General features: G+C 46.1%; 1 protein-coding gene across 1 annotated transcript in view; it reads right to left on the reverse strand.

Annotated features, from left to right (window-relative positions):
* CAMKV (CaM kinase like vesicle associated) overlaps positions 1–16,810 on the reverse strand; it is a 133,984-nt gene that overhangs the window by 24,891 nt on the left and 92,283 nt on the right. The window contains exons 3-4 of the mRNA XM_078614352.1: positions 3,401–3,532; positions 2,512–2,586 (exon numbers count right to left, since the gene is read on the reverse strand). Coding sequence (XP_078470478.1) covers positions 2,512–2,586; positions 3,401–3,532 — 207 coding nt within the window. The remainder of the gene's footprint in view (positions 1–2,511; positions 2,587–3,400; positions 3,533–16,810) is intronic.

The raw sequence follows: 16,810 nt of genomic DNA on the forward strand, positions 1-16,810 counted from the left end.
GTAGTGTAGTGTATAGTGTAGTATACTAGTACAGCAGTAGTGTATAGTGTAGTGTATAGTGTAGTATACTAGTACAGCACTAGTGTATAGTGTAGTGTATAGTGTAGTATACTAGTACAGCACTAGTGTATAGTGTAGTGTATAGTGTAGTGTATAGTGTAGTATACTAGTACAGCAGTAGTGTATAGTGTAGTGTATAGTGTAGTATACTAGTACAGCACTAACCGGTGTGTTGGAAAGCAGATACACAACATTTGCAATCTGAGTACGACGTTTCGCCAGTAATTACAACCAGCTTCATCAGGCGACAGCCAGATTTGTGTTCACAGTTACGTTTCTTCACACTGAGCGGGATTGGAGAGCCGGCTACATTTTGTGTCTATCTTCCACACAATTGCAGCAAAGTGGAACATTTTAACATGGAGGAGGAGGAGGAGGACGCTTTCGCGACCAATATCACATCCATAATACAGGATTCTTTGGGGGGGCTATATCACTTAAATATATAAATGTTGTGCCGTTAAACCAACCAACATCCGACACAGCCAATTAGTAAGGTTTGTCACGTAAACAGAACGTGCCAATTCGTTACTAGTACATCACCATCGGTGTGTTGGAGAGCAAATACACAACATTTACAATCTGAGAACATAGCAAACCTTACTAATTGGCTATGGCGGGTTTAACGACACGTATATTTACGCGATCTAACCTAAAAAACCTGTATTATACAGTGAAACATCCCGAAACACCGACGGATAATATCGCGTTCCCGTATATTAAACACTTTTTTGAGAAGTAAATATATTGATGTGTCTCTTTTCATCTCTCTCTCTCTCTCTTAAACACAATGTCCCGTAGCTTCGACAGTAAAAAAAACTCTGCATGAAACAAGTCAACGAAGTCCAAACTCAATGTGCGCGATGGAGTCAGTAAGAGTTGTGAGCAGGTCGTGGGTTCGTCATTTATTGTGAAAATTCGGTCACAGTTCCTATGACCTGCACTGTTTCATTGCTTTTATGGCTTTATTTTGGTGATTTTCAAAAGGTTTTTTGGTTTGGCCATGTTTGTTTGTTGTAGTACAGAGTTAGACTGATGGCCTTAATCTAAGTTGTCTTGTGGTTGTTGTTGTTGTTGTTTGACTTGCATCCCACTGGGATATTTACACAGTGTTGGTGTACGGTGATTTTTCTGCAATATTTTGCTGTCGTTTCTTGCATTTTCTGTTTGCACATCGTCACTCTAAGATGTTTTCTTGTTCATGTTTTTGTTTTTTGTTTGTTACGGTTGCACCCGATTCAAGAGCCGAAAGGCTCACAGGGCTATACCTAATAAATTAACTTTGAACTTAACAAAAAAAAATCCCAAGCGCCACCCATCAAGCATAAATGAGAGCATCACCAGAATTCTGTCCGCAACACTTCTCTCTCGCCCTGCTCCACTTGGGAATTCCCTCCCATCGTCTCTTTTACCCCAAGCTCTCATGATAATAATGACGACGACGACGATGATAACTGCGCAATTCAAGAAACGCGTTAACTTTCATCTGTTAAATATTTTGAACGCGCTGTTTGTTACCGGCCACTTGGAATTTCGGGCCTTTAGGCCTGTGCTCAGCCACTGTGATTTTTTATTTTTAAAGTGCCCCCTTAACTTGATTTGACCATAGCATGTGTACCTGGTGCAGTGTGTGAACATTGGCATCCGGTGGAAGGCCAAGGTGGCCGGGCATGGCCCTATCCATAACATCTGAAGTGCACCACGCCGACACTTGCAACCTGTGGCCTGGAAAGGCTTAGCCTTAGGGATGCTGTCCACGCTTATCGTTGTCAGCGCGTACGCACAGATACCGCCCGTGGCAATTAGAGATCGCTAAACATCTCCAGGGTTGCGACTGCAAACACCTGGAGCCTGTCCTGTTGCTTTCACGGCTCCTACCCACGATGTGAACTTACCTTTCTCGCCGGAAAAGGGGGACCGCCATGACCATCAAAAGTAAAAAAAAAAAAGGACTTAAAATGTGAACCTATTCAGCCCGGCATTCACAGATGAAAACTAAATGAACCCTTTCCCATTCCGATGACGTAAAGTAACTTCATTTCGTAAGACGAACCGAGGCTCCCACAAGGCCACGCGGGAGGACGTGGCACAATTTGGCACCAGCTATCATAGAGAGCGGTCGTGTCGCTACTACGCCTCTCTAAAAAACATTAACGCTCACCGCTTGCATGTTCAGAGATTCAGCGGTGTACGAGACACCCACCCTGCAACTTGCAGACGTATCTGAGCAGGAAAGCGGTTAATGTCACAAAATGCACCGGTGCAGATTGACGTAATTATTTTAATGGCACAGTTCCCCCCCCCCCCCCCCCCGCTTTAAACGGAGGATAATACATTATGCACAACGAGGGGCCTTGCTTTTAAGAACGATGGCGCATTTGATGAACTCAAAGTTTGAGTGCTTGCTTGTAATCGACGGGCGAGCGAGGTGGTGCCGGGTGACGGACTCACAGTTCCAGGAACACGTAGTGCTCCTTGCGTGTCTCAAAAGCCTCGACCATCTGCAGGATGTTGGTGTGTTTGACCCTGGAACGCAAGGGGGCACGGGACGCGTCGCACACATGTTATTGCTGCTGCTGATGATGATTATTATTATATTGATGATGATAATGATGATGCTGCTGCTGCAGCTGCCGATGATGGTGATGATTATCAAGATGATGAAGTCGGTGCTGATACTCTTAATAACGATGATGACCCTGCTGCTGCTGCTGATGATGATGATTATAACTGATGATGGTTCTGCTGTACGTATGATGAACTTCTTTCGTACTGTACGTAGCCAACGATGCTAATTGTGGTGCTGTTATATATGATGACGTTGGTGACGCTTCTGCTGTTGATGATGAACATGCTGCTGCTCATCATGATGATGATAGCTTCCGCTGTTGACTATGAAGCCCATTTTGCTGCTGCTGATGATGATGATGGCAATGATGATGATGCTTTTGCTCTCGATTATGAAGCTGCTGATGATGCTTCTGCGATCGATAATGACGATGACGCTGTTGAGGCTCAATCCGCTGCTGCTTTTGATACTGACAATTGTTATTGTGATTTCACAATCGATTATCATTCTGATTATTACAACAATGAAATATTAACGACAGAAAAGCCTTCTAGATTTGAAGCTTTTGTGACTGCAAGGATTCATACTCTTTGGGTTTTTTCGGTAAAGTCACGTAGGTAAAAAAAAAATAATAAAAATACAATAATAGAAATAGTAATAATAATAGTATTTCTATTATTATTTATATTATTTTATTTTTATTATTTACCGAAAAAAACCTAAGAGTAGCAAAGCCTTCGCTGAAGCCGGCGCGTCGTCGTCAACACTCACATCTTGAGGATTGTGATCTCGTTGTTGGCGATCTTGCGAACTCTGCGTCCGTCCTTCTTTATGAACTTCTTGCAGGCGTAGACCTTCCCCGTCGACTTGTCCTTCGCCCGGTAGATCTCGCAGTATTCCTCTCTGCGGTAGACGGGCCGGCGGAACACAGCGCGTCGTCGCAACTCCGACCCGCGTCCGACAAGCTTACAATTCCCGACTGCACAGTGCAGGATGAACCGCAAAGCGAAATCGGCTTCGAGGGATATGGTGAAACGTCTAAGTCTACACCGCATGTATATGTGGTTATATATGGATGGGGAGCGGTGGCGTAGAGGTTAGCGCGCTGCGCTAACGAACCCGGCGACGTGGGTTCGATTCCAGCTCACGATTGTCTGATCCGGTGCTGGGCCTCCCCTAGGTTGACTAAGCCTCAAACGAGTACCTGGTGCGGTGTGTAAACATCGCCACCGGGGAGACAAAGGTGGCCGGGCGTGGTGCTGGCCACCCACCCCATCATGCGCCGTGCCGGCCTTCATAGGTGCTTTCTAACAGCACTTGCCCCAACGGTATGTTAAGGCTATACGGGGGATCTTTGGCTTTGTTATATACACGTAAGGGGATGTGGTAGTGTGAAAAAACGCCTCTCTGTTCACGCAAGCCACCGTACAGTGCCGTTGGCAGCGTCTACGCCGTTGGCGGAAATTCCACATTGCCAGAGCGAGGGTCAGGCAGCCTTTTCAGAGGATGACCACCTTTGACTTTGAAAAAAAATTAACGAGCGTACTATCCGGAGGCATCATATCGGAGGCATCGTATTAAAGAACGGTAATTGGGCTTAGGCAGGCGACGTTCCTCCAGACGGGACTGGTGACAGAATGTCAGCCAAGGAATTAAAAGCATCTCAAGGGAATGAGGATTTAAATGCTATTCAGCACCCGAATACAATCAGCGTGATTCATAATTTAGTTTTGGGTCAGATCGCGTGGGTGAAATGTGTGTTGTACTCGCTCCTCCACCCGATGCAGCCAGTTAATAAAGTTAGCATGCGATGAACAAACATGCAGATGTATTACCGCTTCAGTAGCACCAGCAATGTTCGAGAGCAATCCACAAAATACAATAACTAGATGCAGACATTTCGCCGGTAGATACAACCAGCATCATAAGGCAGTTGCCATCATTGCGAAAACTCCCTCCAGTCTTGGGCCTTAAATCAAATAAAAGATGAATATTTACCAGGTAAGAACCACTGAGCTATGTAGATCTTTTTCAGAAGTGTCCTGGCCACAAATGACACCTCAAGGAAGTGGCTTATCGTGTGCAAATTTATAGCAGCCAAATACTCGAAACGCACAATTCAAAATGTGGAGAGAACAAACGGAGGACCCGGAGAAAAATCCAAGCGACCATGGGGAGAACACGCAAACTCCAAATATACAGCAGCAGGCGTCAGGATCGGGATCGAACCCACGACCTCCTGCATACCTGGCAAGAGTTAACATCGCCACAATTTTACTCACGTGATCTCACCCAAAAAATCTAATACGAATCGTAATATTGGTCGCCAAAATAATCCTACGTGTTAAGTTGACACCCGATATCTCAAAGTGCTTCAGAAAACAAGACAATTCCCGTGCTGTAAAACTAAACACTAAAGTGTCTTACTTTAAGTAATTATCATGCTGTTTTTTTGGTGGTAATTACGGTGGCAGTCTGTGTGTGCAAAGCACTAAATCAATATATTTGCATTGACCGTTAGCACGTGTGGCATCGCAAAACACTTTCGCTTCGAGTGATTAAGGCGTTACTTTACAAACGTGAACAATCGCAGTGTTTTTTTTTGTGTACGGCAGCGTCATTCAAGTATCTGCATCTGTAGAACATAAAGAACCAGTGGCATCTACATCTGCAGAACCTGAACAACCAGCGGCATCTACATCTGCAGAACATATAGAACCAGTGGCATCTACATTTGCAGAACATAAATAACCAGTGGCATCTACATCTGCAGAACATATTGAACCAGTGGCATCTACATTTGCAGAACATAAATAACCAGTGGCATCTACATCTGCAGAACATGAAAAACCAGTGGCATCTACATCTGCAGAGCATGAAGAACCAGTGGCATCTACATCTGCAGAACATGAAAAACCAGTGGCATCTACATCTGCAGAACATATTGAACCAGTGGCATCTACATTTGCAGAACATAAATAACCAGTGGCATCTACATCTGCAGAACATGAAAAACCAGTGGCATCTACATCTGCAGAGCATGAAGAACCAGTGGCATCTACATCTGCAGAACCTGAACAACCAGTGGCATCTACATCTGCAGAACATATTGAACCAGTGGCATCTACATTTGCAGAACATAAATAACCAGTGGCATATACATCTGCAGAACATGAAAAACCAGTGGCATCTACATCTACAGGAGATTGTTTAACTTTTGAAGCCATTCCCCGTGTTTAGGATACATGCCATACAGCGTGTTTGTAATCGACAGGAGTGAAGTTGGACGTACGAACAAATCGACTTTACGAACAGACCTTTGGAACCTAACTCGTTCGTAAGTCGAGGAGTCCCTGTACAGATTTTTGTTCCCGACGAGCCGAAGTGCGGGCACCTCCCCACGCCAATGCGAGGGGGAGTATGGAAATGAAACAATTAGAATATGTGTTTTCCCTTTCTGTCAATAAAACAGGAGGCGTCTTCTTGGTTCTTTCGGTAAAGTCGCGTAGAAGGGAAATAATAAAATAATAAAAATAAAACATAATAAAATACAATTGTATATTATTATGTTTTATACAAACAAAAAACACACTATGATAATATATGCATTGCCCTTGAAACTGATTGGTCCACACCAAGGACAATGCATATATTATCATAGTGTGTTTTTTGTTTGCATTTGACTGCAAGTATTGTGGTTAATGCAGACATGAATCCTTGTAAAAAGGTTTCAGTTTTATTGCCATAAAAAAGGGGGAAAACCCTATTATTATATTTTGGTACTGGCAAAGGAGGTCTAATGATGAAATACACAGTCACCAGCAAACAAATGAAACTAAACGCTACAAATGCACGCGATGTGGCGCTAAAAGCACCGCGCACAACACGAAAGAAAAGTCACGTGGTTGTGGTGGTCATCGCGCACGCCAAGCGATGTCGCTAATTAATAACTGGGAGGCACGTATGGGCACTGCCATTTCAGACTCTGCCAGTACCACCGATGTCGAATTAATAATTAACATTGCACCTTTGTTCACTGCTGGACGCAGTCCAAGAGGCAATCCGAATCTGGTGGGATTTCAATGACACACATGCCCACAGTTGAACATGCATCTCAGACCGTATGGCCCACCAGATGTCCAACCCTGTGCACGGCAACCTTAAACCATCATTTGCGCTGTTATTTCAAAAACGTTTCAATCGAGCCGTGCGGCAACGCTGAGCGGAGCACCCGGCTTCACGATTGGGTCGCGAGTTCAAATCCCGAGATGTTTCGTCAGCCCACCGATGAAATGAGTAACCTCGTCGGGAAGTAGACAGTTGTCATCCAATGGATAGACAGCGGACTGACCCTTGACCTCAGCAACATCGACTTCCCGCCACGTTGCTTGCGACCACCAATCGAGATGACCCCCCCCCCCCCCCAAAAAAAAAGAGTGATTTACGTATTGCGACGATGATTTATCAGGTCACAGTACTCGGGGTTCGTCCGTTGGGCAGAGTGCTCCAGAGGGCTTTCTTATGGGACTGACTCCATTAGCGAACGTTATGGAAAGCTGCGCCCTCATTGGCCGAGCGGGCCACGTCGTGACGTCACACCGTTCAGAATCTTGTATTAACACTGCAGGAGGAAATCCGATGAGCTATGAAGCTCTATTTCACAGACGTCCAGTCGGGACGTTACAACAACAAGCAGTGCAAAAACACAAGGGTGCAAAGTACATCAAAGGTAAACAAATCATCCAAACACGTAAAATAAAACTAAACCATCCCCACCCTACCGGGCAACGCTCCCAGAGGTATTAACTTATTTTTCAGAAGCCACCTGGCAATCACAGATGATTGCTCAGCGCAGTGGCCCATCATTTGGACAATTATAGCAGCAAAATAATCGAAGTGGTTCAGTAGGAGCCAAAGTCCCACCTCGTAGCAGCGCCACGCTATCTGAGAGCCATGTTCAAACCCAGGATGTCAATGGGACCGGCTCGGTGGTTGTGACTGACACGTTATGAATGTCTTAGATCCTCACTGAATTAGGGCCCGTTTGGAATCCCTGGTCTCTGTCACAGGAATGTGAATGGTCCACCACTGGCCCAGGACAGACAAACAGGCAACAGAGCTATGCCCTGCCCAATGCTTGCTTGAGTAGGGAGAATTTTTTTTTTACTCACTTAATGGACTCATATTCTTAGGTTTTTTCGGTAAAGTCACGTAGGTAAAACATCAAAATTAATGAAAATAAAATAAAATAAAACAAAAATCACGACGTTTCCGAAACGTCGTGATTTTAGTTTTATTTTATTTTATTTTAAAATTAATTAAAATAAAATAAAACAAAAATCACGACGTTTCCGAAACGTCGTGATTTTAGTTTTATTTTATTTTATTTTCATTAATTTTGATGTTATACCTACGTGACTTTACCGAAAAAACCTAAGAATATGAATCCTTGCAGTCACGAAAGCTTCAAATCTAGAATTAATGGACTGACTTGGCCCACGTTTTGATATTCACAGGGCCCATTGTCTAAGGATGCTGACCATGAGGCGATACGGCATGACAGCCACCATCGGATGTCCTGGGGCTTTGAGCACCAACTGAGCTCCTTTAAAATAAAATCAAACCAGCATGGCGCCTGAACGCGGACTAAGGGGGTCACCGCAGCCTCGCACGCACGCGGACTCCGGCTGCTCAGCACGGACCTAATCAGAATTCACACTTCATCCTCGACTTTCCAACTCTGCGGGTAACACAAATAATTCAGGCTGTTTTTGCACACGATGCACACTACTCACGGACCCGTCGGCTCATTCGCGTCCCTAACATGGCAGCTACAAAAACATCAAATTAAATAATTTTCACGACCAGGAACGCATCGGCTAGCGTACCGCGTTCCTGCAATCAGATTACCAATGGTAGCAGTAACACCGGATTATTGCTCTGTTTTCGAAATCGTGTTATACGTAGCATCAGCCGGTTGATTGCTCTCTGTGATCCGTGGTGGTTCAGAGGTCAGAGCACTGAGTCAGCGCTGCTGAGATCCTGGGTTTGTGCCTGGGCTGTCACCCACAATTAAACCAGGCCATCAAAAGTGATGAGTTTGTGGTCACGGCCTGGTTCGCCGACGACTGTACACCAATGATATCACCTAAAACGTAGGTTTGTTTGTTTTTTGCCCAGATAATATTATAATTCGTAATAGATGTTTGCGGTTAGGCCACGTGATCATCTAATTGCAAAATTCGATTGTGAGGATTAATATTCAGCTTCACCGGTGAGCTGAACTAATAATACTACTATCTTCTTGGTTTTTTTCGGTAAAGTCACGTAGAAGGGAAGTAATACAATAATAAAAATAAAACATAATAAAATGAAACAATTTCATTTTATTATGTTTGTTTCATTTTATTATGTTTTATTTTTATTATGTTTTATTATTTTATTACTTCCCTTCTACGTGACTTTACCGAAAAAACCAAGAAGATGAATCCCTGCAGTCACGAAAGCTTTAAATCGAAATTTAATAATACTAATAATTATTAGGGCGTTAAATGCTCGCACACGTGAAAATAATTGTGTATTGGGTTGTGTCGGGTGGTGAAAGATCGCAGGTTTATACAAACCACTATGCGGCCGAAGCCAAAAAAAATGATCGCGGATCACGTGAATAATTAAAACAAAAATCTGACACCGGGAGTCATAATGCACGTCTGACTCTCATACGAAGAACACCGATCTCACAGTAGAGTATACGGGGAAGTCTGCCCCTCCCCCCCCATTGCGTCAAACCAAAAGACGACTTTTGAAGTTGTTCTTTTCAGCAGAAATGCTGTGACAATCTCGAGAACGGCTGTTCTCGAGAGCGCAAGACTTTCCGAATGGATTATTATCTGTGTCGGGACAACACTCTGCCAGCACACTCAGAGCACAGTTGCGTTGAGGAATATCTCACGAAAAGAATTCAAGTTCAAAACTGCCGGTGGGGGGGGGGGGGAGGGTTTAATAATTATTATTATTATAGAAAAACATTATCACATGAGCTGCTTGGGATAATAAATGAGTACAAGAGCAGTCGTGTGCATACAGATCATGGATCTAGACCTGCCAATGCAGCAGCATACTTGAATCTCAGAGGCTGTATCAGCCTGGACGCAAGATAATCATTCAAGGGGCATGACCGCAAACAGCATCAAGTGAGGCAGATTACATTACTTTCAGCATTCCGACAATGTTGGAATTAGATTACTCCACATTATTTCTGCAACCTCGCGTAATTAAGCGATCAAGCTGGATTACCTTTTAATGAAAGTAACCCTCTCAACAACCAACACCAACCGCTCAAGCCTCCTGTCCGGGTCAGTGGCCCAGTAACGACATTATCAGCTCAGGAGGAGAGGCGATCGGTCAGGAGGGGGGCCCCAAAATATGATTTGTCTCGCACGCTCGCACACAGGCGATTCGACATCGTGGCTCCTCTAGCCTCATCGCGTCAATGCGTTTAATCCGAGTTTTTCAACCTCTTGATATGCAAATTATTTTGTCAAGGCGCCCTTCCCCCCCTCCATCCCAGCTTAAATAGTCGCTCCAAGCCTGGAGTGTGTCATTCAGACTCTGTCTACTCGACAGACCTGCTCTCCACCTGAGGACGGCTGCTTGCGTTGTGGCCGAAACGTCATGATAATTATTTTATTATGTTTTATTTGTATTATTTTATTATTTCCATTCTACGTGACTTTACCGAAAGAACCAAGAAGACGGTTTTTATTCTTTAACACTGTTGTTCAAAACACATCTCGTGGTGCTTGTCAAGGGAGCCACAACTACCACCCCTCCCTCTCCTGCCTATTTTAAAGACAATTTCAGATCTTTTCAGAGATGTTCAGAACATTGACACTTTGTGGGCATGCAAAATGTCTCCGTGCTCACAATATTGACCTTTCTTGGACGTTGCACTCCGATCGTGTTTTTTCTGTTTATTGTTTGCCGTCGTGACGTTCTTACGCCTGTGAAAAAGAGCTTTATAGCTCATAGGATTCCCCCTGCAGTATAACTATTCTGATTCTAATCAGCGGATGCCACGTGACACCGCATTTGGCGGGAAAACCTGCGGAAGGTGGTATCGTTGCACGTGGTTGCCATTTCGTGTTTTCGGATCGATCGATGGTGATGCCACGTTAGTGATTCTTCTTCAACGGTGTCCTGACTAAAGCAACACCGCGCATCAGCCCCACTCCCCTTGCCCCTGGCTTGGCCACAGAGCCAGATGTCTCCTTGCGAAACCACCGTATCACCGTCTGATTCAGGGCACGGCACGGCACATAGCTAGCCATCTACTTGTGCTTTCGTGTGGCTGATGTGGATGCAGAGCGATCAGCTACAGTGAACACATTGAGGTGGTCAAGCCAGACAAGCGCGTGACGAGTAGCAGAGTGTGCAATGATAATAGCCGGTGGGAAGCCGTTACCCAAATCGTATGTGGCCCTGCGCTGGCTCGGATGTGCCAGTGGAAAAGAGGTGTAAGGTTACAAAGCAGGCCACCCAGCACAGCAAGTGTAAATACAGACTTGAATAATAGTCAATACTCTGTTAATATTACGCATGGATGTTGGACTTCTTTCGAACCGTACGTAGCTAACCGTGCTAATCACAGGTGCGGGGTAAGGGCGACAAACTAAACACGAAAATCAGTCCATAGCTCCAGTGGCTTCCTAATAGTGGAGGGAAGAACATTCCAGATGGCCGCTGGAGCGCGTCTGAAAGCGCACGACGCGGTGGCCACCGTCTTTGTTCGACGGCTGAGCCAAACGCCGCCGCTGCCAGGATGAACCGCAGTTCGCGTGATGATGGTTCAAGCTCCTTGACTAGGCCAGCAAGGCATTGCGGTTCATTTGTTGCAAGTACTCTGTGTGTGTGTAATGAGTGCGACCGTATGTATACGTTCAGCAGCCGGAAACCAATGCAGCTCGGCGAGCGCTGGACGGACACGGTGGGACCTTGCAGCACCCGTCACGACACGTGCCTAATACTGTTGTACACGCTGCAGCTTGGTAATACATTTGCCAGACGTCCCGTAGAGCAGCGAGTTGCAACAATCGAGCCTTGTCGATGCACTACGCTGCGCGCCACCGTGTTGGCTACGTCACGACTCGATAGTGGTCGACTGCGTCGCAGAGCCCTGATATGACAATTGCAGGGACCTGACGATATTTTGCACGTGGTGACCAAATGAGAGATTATGGTCGAGTATGGTGCTGAGGCTCTTTAGAAACGTGTAGAAAGCTGCGTCACATAGTCTGCGATTGCCACGCCTGATCCTTCCACAAATTGTTTTTTCTTTTGCCCGAGCCTGAGTGCCAACCGGCAGAACCTCCGATCTTTCTGTATTAAGCAGAAACATGAAGCGTGTTTTATTAGTATTGCGAGACTTTGGTGATATGCATGAATAGATATTAATAACATCACTCTTGGTAGTGAGGCAGTGTTGCATACTCTCACGATCCCAGGTGCAACGCATGATAAGTCATGAATATTTATCGTGACCAAATGCAGCGCTGAAATTGTCTTAAACGCTCCATAAAACATGAAAGCGAGGCAAGGTGGAGCCTGAAACTCAATTGACAACACGGGTCCTTCTCCGTAACAAAATAAAAAAACGCGCATTTGCTAAAGCTGTGCAGGAGAAGCCAAGAGCCCGGATTAGGCCGAATTCCCACACCCAACGGTGTGGAAGCTCCGTGTTGGAGTTTAAAGCCAGCGAGCTGCACCTGCCAAGGTGGAGGGGTGTGTGAGTGTGTGCGTGTGTGTGATTGTTGGGGTACGTGAGCAGCTTCTGTGTGGCCGGATAGAGAGAGAGAGGGGGCTAAACGGGCACGACACGGGGCTGGAAAAGAGATGGAGCTGATGGGGTATGGGAGGATGTGAAGATGAGTGGACTTGCTTAAGACCGGTACCAGCGGTGTCAAGATCGGCCTCTGTGGAGGAGGCTCGTGAAGGACGCTGCTGCTACTGGGCAGTGGGAGGCAGTCGCTCTCCAACAACAACGGAGGGCAGATGAGCGACGCTCACAACAACGAGCAGAGCAGCTGGGCGAATAAAATAAAGCAAGTTGGCACATTAGGGGGTACAGCTGGTGCATCTACCAGTCAACTCAGTCAGCCAACCCATGGCACTTGGGTCTGTCCCGAGACCTCCTGTCGGCGAGCTTTCGACACTTCACGTGGCCTCCAAGTGCACCTGGCCTGGCATAGATGCTGTGGTGACACTTCGTGGCGAATGGCGGGTATTGGTCTTGGTACGTGAGTGTGCTCGTCTATGGGGAGAGGTAGCACAGTTGGGAGCGCACTGCCCTCTGAACCCGTCGACCCAAGTTCAATTCCCGATCAAGGCCAAGACCAGTGACGATTTTCTGAACCGTTCCTGGGCCTCCCCAAGTTTGACTCAGCCTCAAATGAGTACCTGGTGAGGAGTGCAAACATCGCCACGAGGGAGACAATGGCGACCGGGCGTGGTGCTGGCGACCCACCCCTCGTGTGCCGTGGTGGCCTTCATAGGTGCTCGCTAACGGCACTTGCCCTCACAGTCTGTGAAGGCCATGAGCACAGACGCCGCGAATGCCGAAAGGTTGCGGGCTGTGGAGCAAGGTATTGCCACCGTTCCCACTGCACACCGACACCAGATTTTTCGATTTAAAGCTTCTTTCGTGACTGCAGGGATTCATCTTCTTGGTTCTTTCGGTAAAGTCACGTAGAAGGGAAATAATAAAATAATAAAAATAAAACATAATAAAATTATTCTCTTAGTGAGAATTAGTTGACTTTACCGAAAGAACCAAGAAGATGAACCCCAGATATATTTCTCAGTTAGCCAAGGCCAATTGAAACTGTGCAGTAAACGATAATAATGTTCGACGCATTGCCACCAGATCTTGGTACAAATCAATTCTGACCACGCGAATAAAGATGCCGATTCCCAGACTGTCCCGAGTCAGTCAGCCCAGCGTGGGGCACTGATGTGGCTTTGACGTGGCTCGGGAATTGAGAAATCTCACGACTCAAGATGCACCGCTCATGAACAGGCCGAAATGAACATCGGATGTTGTGCATCTGAGGAATGGCTGTAAAAAACGTCTTTGCCCATAGCAGGCCCAAACGTCCATGCTTACTGAGAGGGGACCACGCGCACACGCACCGATGTGATAATACTCAACTTGAGTGACCAACGGCTCACATCAGAGCAATGCAGATGTCTATTTTGTGCGTGTTACACAATCGCTGATTTTTTTCATATAAAAAACATCAGCTGATTAATGCATTCTGGGAAACCCCTTGCTTTGCGCTACACTGGCTTACACAAGTCATTAGCACGCGATCCACCCCACCGAGTCATTTGCTCTGACACTGACGATGTAAATGACAGGCATTAACCCCTCAGCCGACGGGGCCCTATCAAGGCATCTGATGCGGGCCTGTGGGCTGCGGTGGCAGCCCATGTAATTAACGTCCTGTCCGCGTGCACCAAAGCCACCGTTCTTTATCAAAGCGGAAAATAACAGGGCTCGCATAGCGGCAAATAACAGGGCTCGCGAAACGCAGACAAGCGCCAATGTCAAGCTATAATATCGAGCACTATAAAGGATGCCTCAATTAAACATTTACTCTTCGACGGGATAATGCGCTGGGCTGCCAGTCAGGTGCCACGGCGTTTGGCTTATTAAAAAAAGTCCGTTTCGAGCCAATGTCGAGTCGTCTCCCAGCGCGTGTGAGCAACAGTTGTGGAGGCGCGTTACGCAACGGACGCCATTTCGTGTTCTTATTTTTGGGTCTTTCGGTTAAAGTCACGTAGATAGGTTCAAATAAAATAACAAGAAACGACCGTTTCGTGGTGGGGCTTTTTAGATGTGTCAGTGAGTTTGGGGTCAGTGAGACGGCGATGACGGCGATGACAGCAAGCGGCTCGCTCAGATCTTGCAGGGACTTGAAGGCTTTTCGCACTGCGTCGTGAGTCTCTGAAAAGCTCCCCACATTGGCTACGACGTTTCAAATGGCTCTGATCACCTGACATCCTGCTGAAAGAGGGTTGAGATTCCGTGAGGCTTTTCTGGATAAGGCATGGTATGATGATGATGGTGACAATAATTGTGATAATATGATATAGATGCATAAACATATGAATGCGCAGCTTGAACCTCTGTCAGAGCGTTGTGAGTTCAAATCCTCGTTGGGCTGACAAAGTCCATCATCCCGCTGGTGTTGATGGAAAAAAAAAGTAAAGTACCAACTTCTTGGAATTTGACAGAGGGCCTCTTTAACAAAAACTCACCGTCATCATGTGCCGCATAGCCCCAATGCTCAATCAGCATTGGGGGGTTTTGTATCATGTACCTCATGTGCGTACGTATGTTGAACTTCTTTCGCACCGTACGTCGCCAACCGTGTTAATCGGAGGTGCGCGAGAGAAAATTGACCAATAGTTTTCGCACATTTTTGCTGATTGGTGCTTTTTTGTTTTAGAGGCAATTCTGCTGAACAAAAAAAAAGGTTTCACTTCTGCTCTCAGTGTAGCGAATAGATTATGTAAAATTGCCTGCACAATGCGCGATGAAATATTTACGACCACATCCTAGCGAGCTTAGGGCAACGTACGTTTGCAGATGCTTCAACGAGTCGGTCCAAACAAACTCGTACACACGAGCCCATTTGCTCCATCTCCGCAGAGGTTTTCCTTGCAACTTGCAAAACACACCTTTACTGGGATGCCTCAATTTGTTTATATCTCCCTCTCCTTGAATAAGTGCGTCCGTCTTGTTTTACGTCAGCGTGAAAGGTTCAACATCACGAGCCTCGATCTATCCGATGACGGATGAGGGTCCCGTACGTGATTATTTTGTCTCAAGTATCAAGCCTGCGAATTTAATTCAAGGACTTTGAAAAAAAACCTTTATGAGATTATTTCTTTACGATTTTTTTTTTCATTTGCATAATCAAGGCGGTAGGAAGTGCACATACGCAAACCTGCGTATCGCAGCACCAGGATCAGAGCACTGAATACGTAGTAGCCCTGAACACACCATGAGTAGCCTCAGCCATGAGTAGCCGTAAGTTTGTAATGTGATTGCAGGGAAACTTGGGATTTGGGTGATGGGTGACGCACATGAGTACAGGCGTAAACAAAGACAAAGATCTCCCGTATAGCCTTCACGGATTTTTGGGCCAAGTGCTGTGAGCGAACACCTATGAAAGCCGGCACGGCGCACGAGGGGGTGGGTGACCGGCAACACGCCCGGCGATGTTTACACACCACACCAGGTGCTCATTTGAGGCTGAGTCGACGTAGGGGAGACCCAGTACCGGTTCAGATAATGGTCACTGGTGTTGGCCATGAGCGAGAATCGAACTCGTGTGGCCGGGTTTACAGCATAGGGCGCTAACCACTGCACCGCCGCTCCCCACACACGCATAAAAAGACACGCACACACGTATGTAAACGTACACATGCACACGTGTGCAAATATGTAAACGCACACATGCACACGTGTGCAAATATGTAAACGCACACATGCACACGTGTGCAAATATGTAAACGTACACATGCACACGTGTGCAAATATGTAAACGCACACATGCACACGTGTGCAAATATGTAAACGCACACATGCACACGTGTGCAAATATGTAAACGTACACATGCACACGTGTGCAAATATGTAAACGCACACATGCACACGTGTGCAAATATGTAAACGCACACATGCACACGTGTGCAAATATGTAAACGTACACATGCACACGTGTGCAAATATGTAAACGTACACATGCACACGTGTGCAAATATGTAAACGTACACATGCACACGTGTGCAAATATGTAAACGTACACATGCACACGTGTGCAAATATGTAAACGTACACATGCACACGTGTGCAAATATGTAAACGCACACATGCACACGTGTGCAAATATGTAAACGTACACATGCACACGTGTGCAAATATGTAAACGCACACATGCACACGTGTGCAAATATGTAAACGTACACATGCACACGTGTGCAAATATGTAAACGTACACATGCACACGTGTGCAAATATGTAAACGCAGTGCAGGACAAAGATCCCCCGTATAGCTTTTAACAGACTGTTGGGGCCGACACGTGCGGCCGGGTAGCCAACATAATTTCCCGGCC

This window comes from Lampetra planeri, chromosome 44 (genome assembly GCF_965212315.1).
Source record: "Lampetra planeri chromosome 44, kcLamPlan1.2.h2, whole genome shotgun sequence".
In the NCBI taxonomy this organism is placed as follows: Eukaryota; Metazoa; Chordata; class Hyperoartia; order Petromyzontiformes; family Petromyzontidae; genus Lampetra; species Lampetra planeri.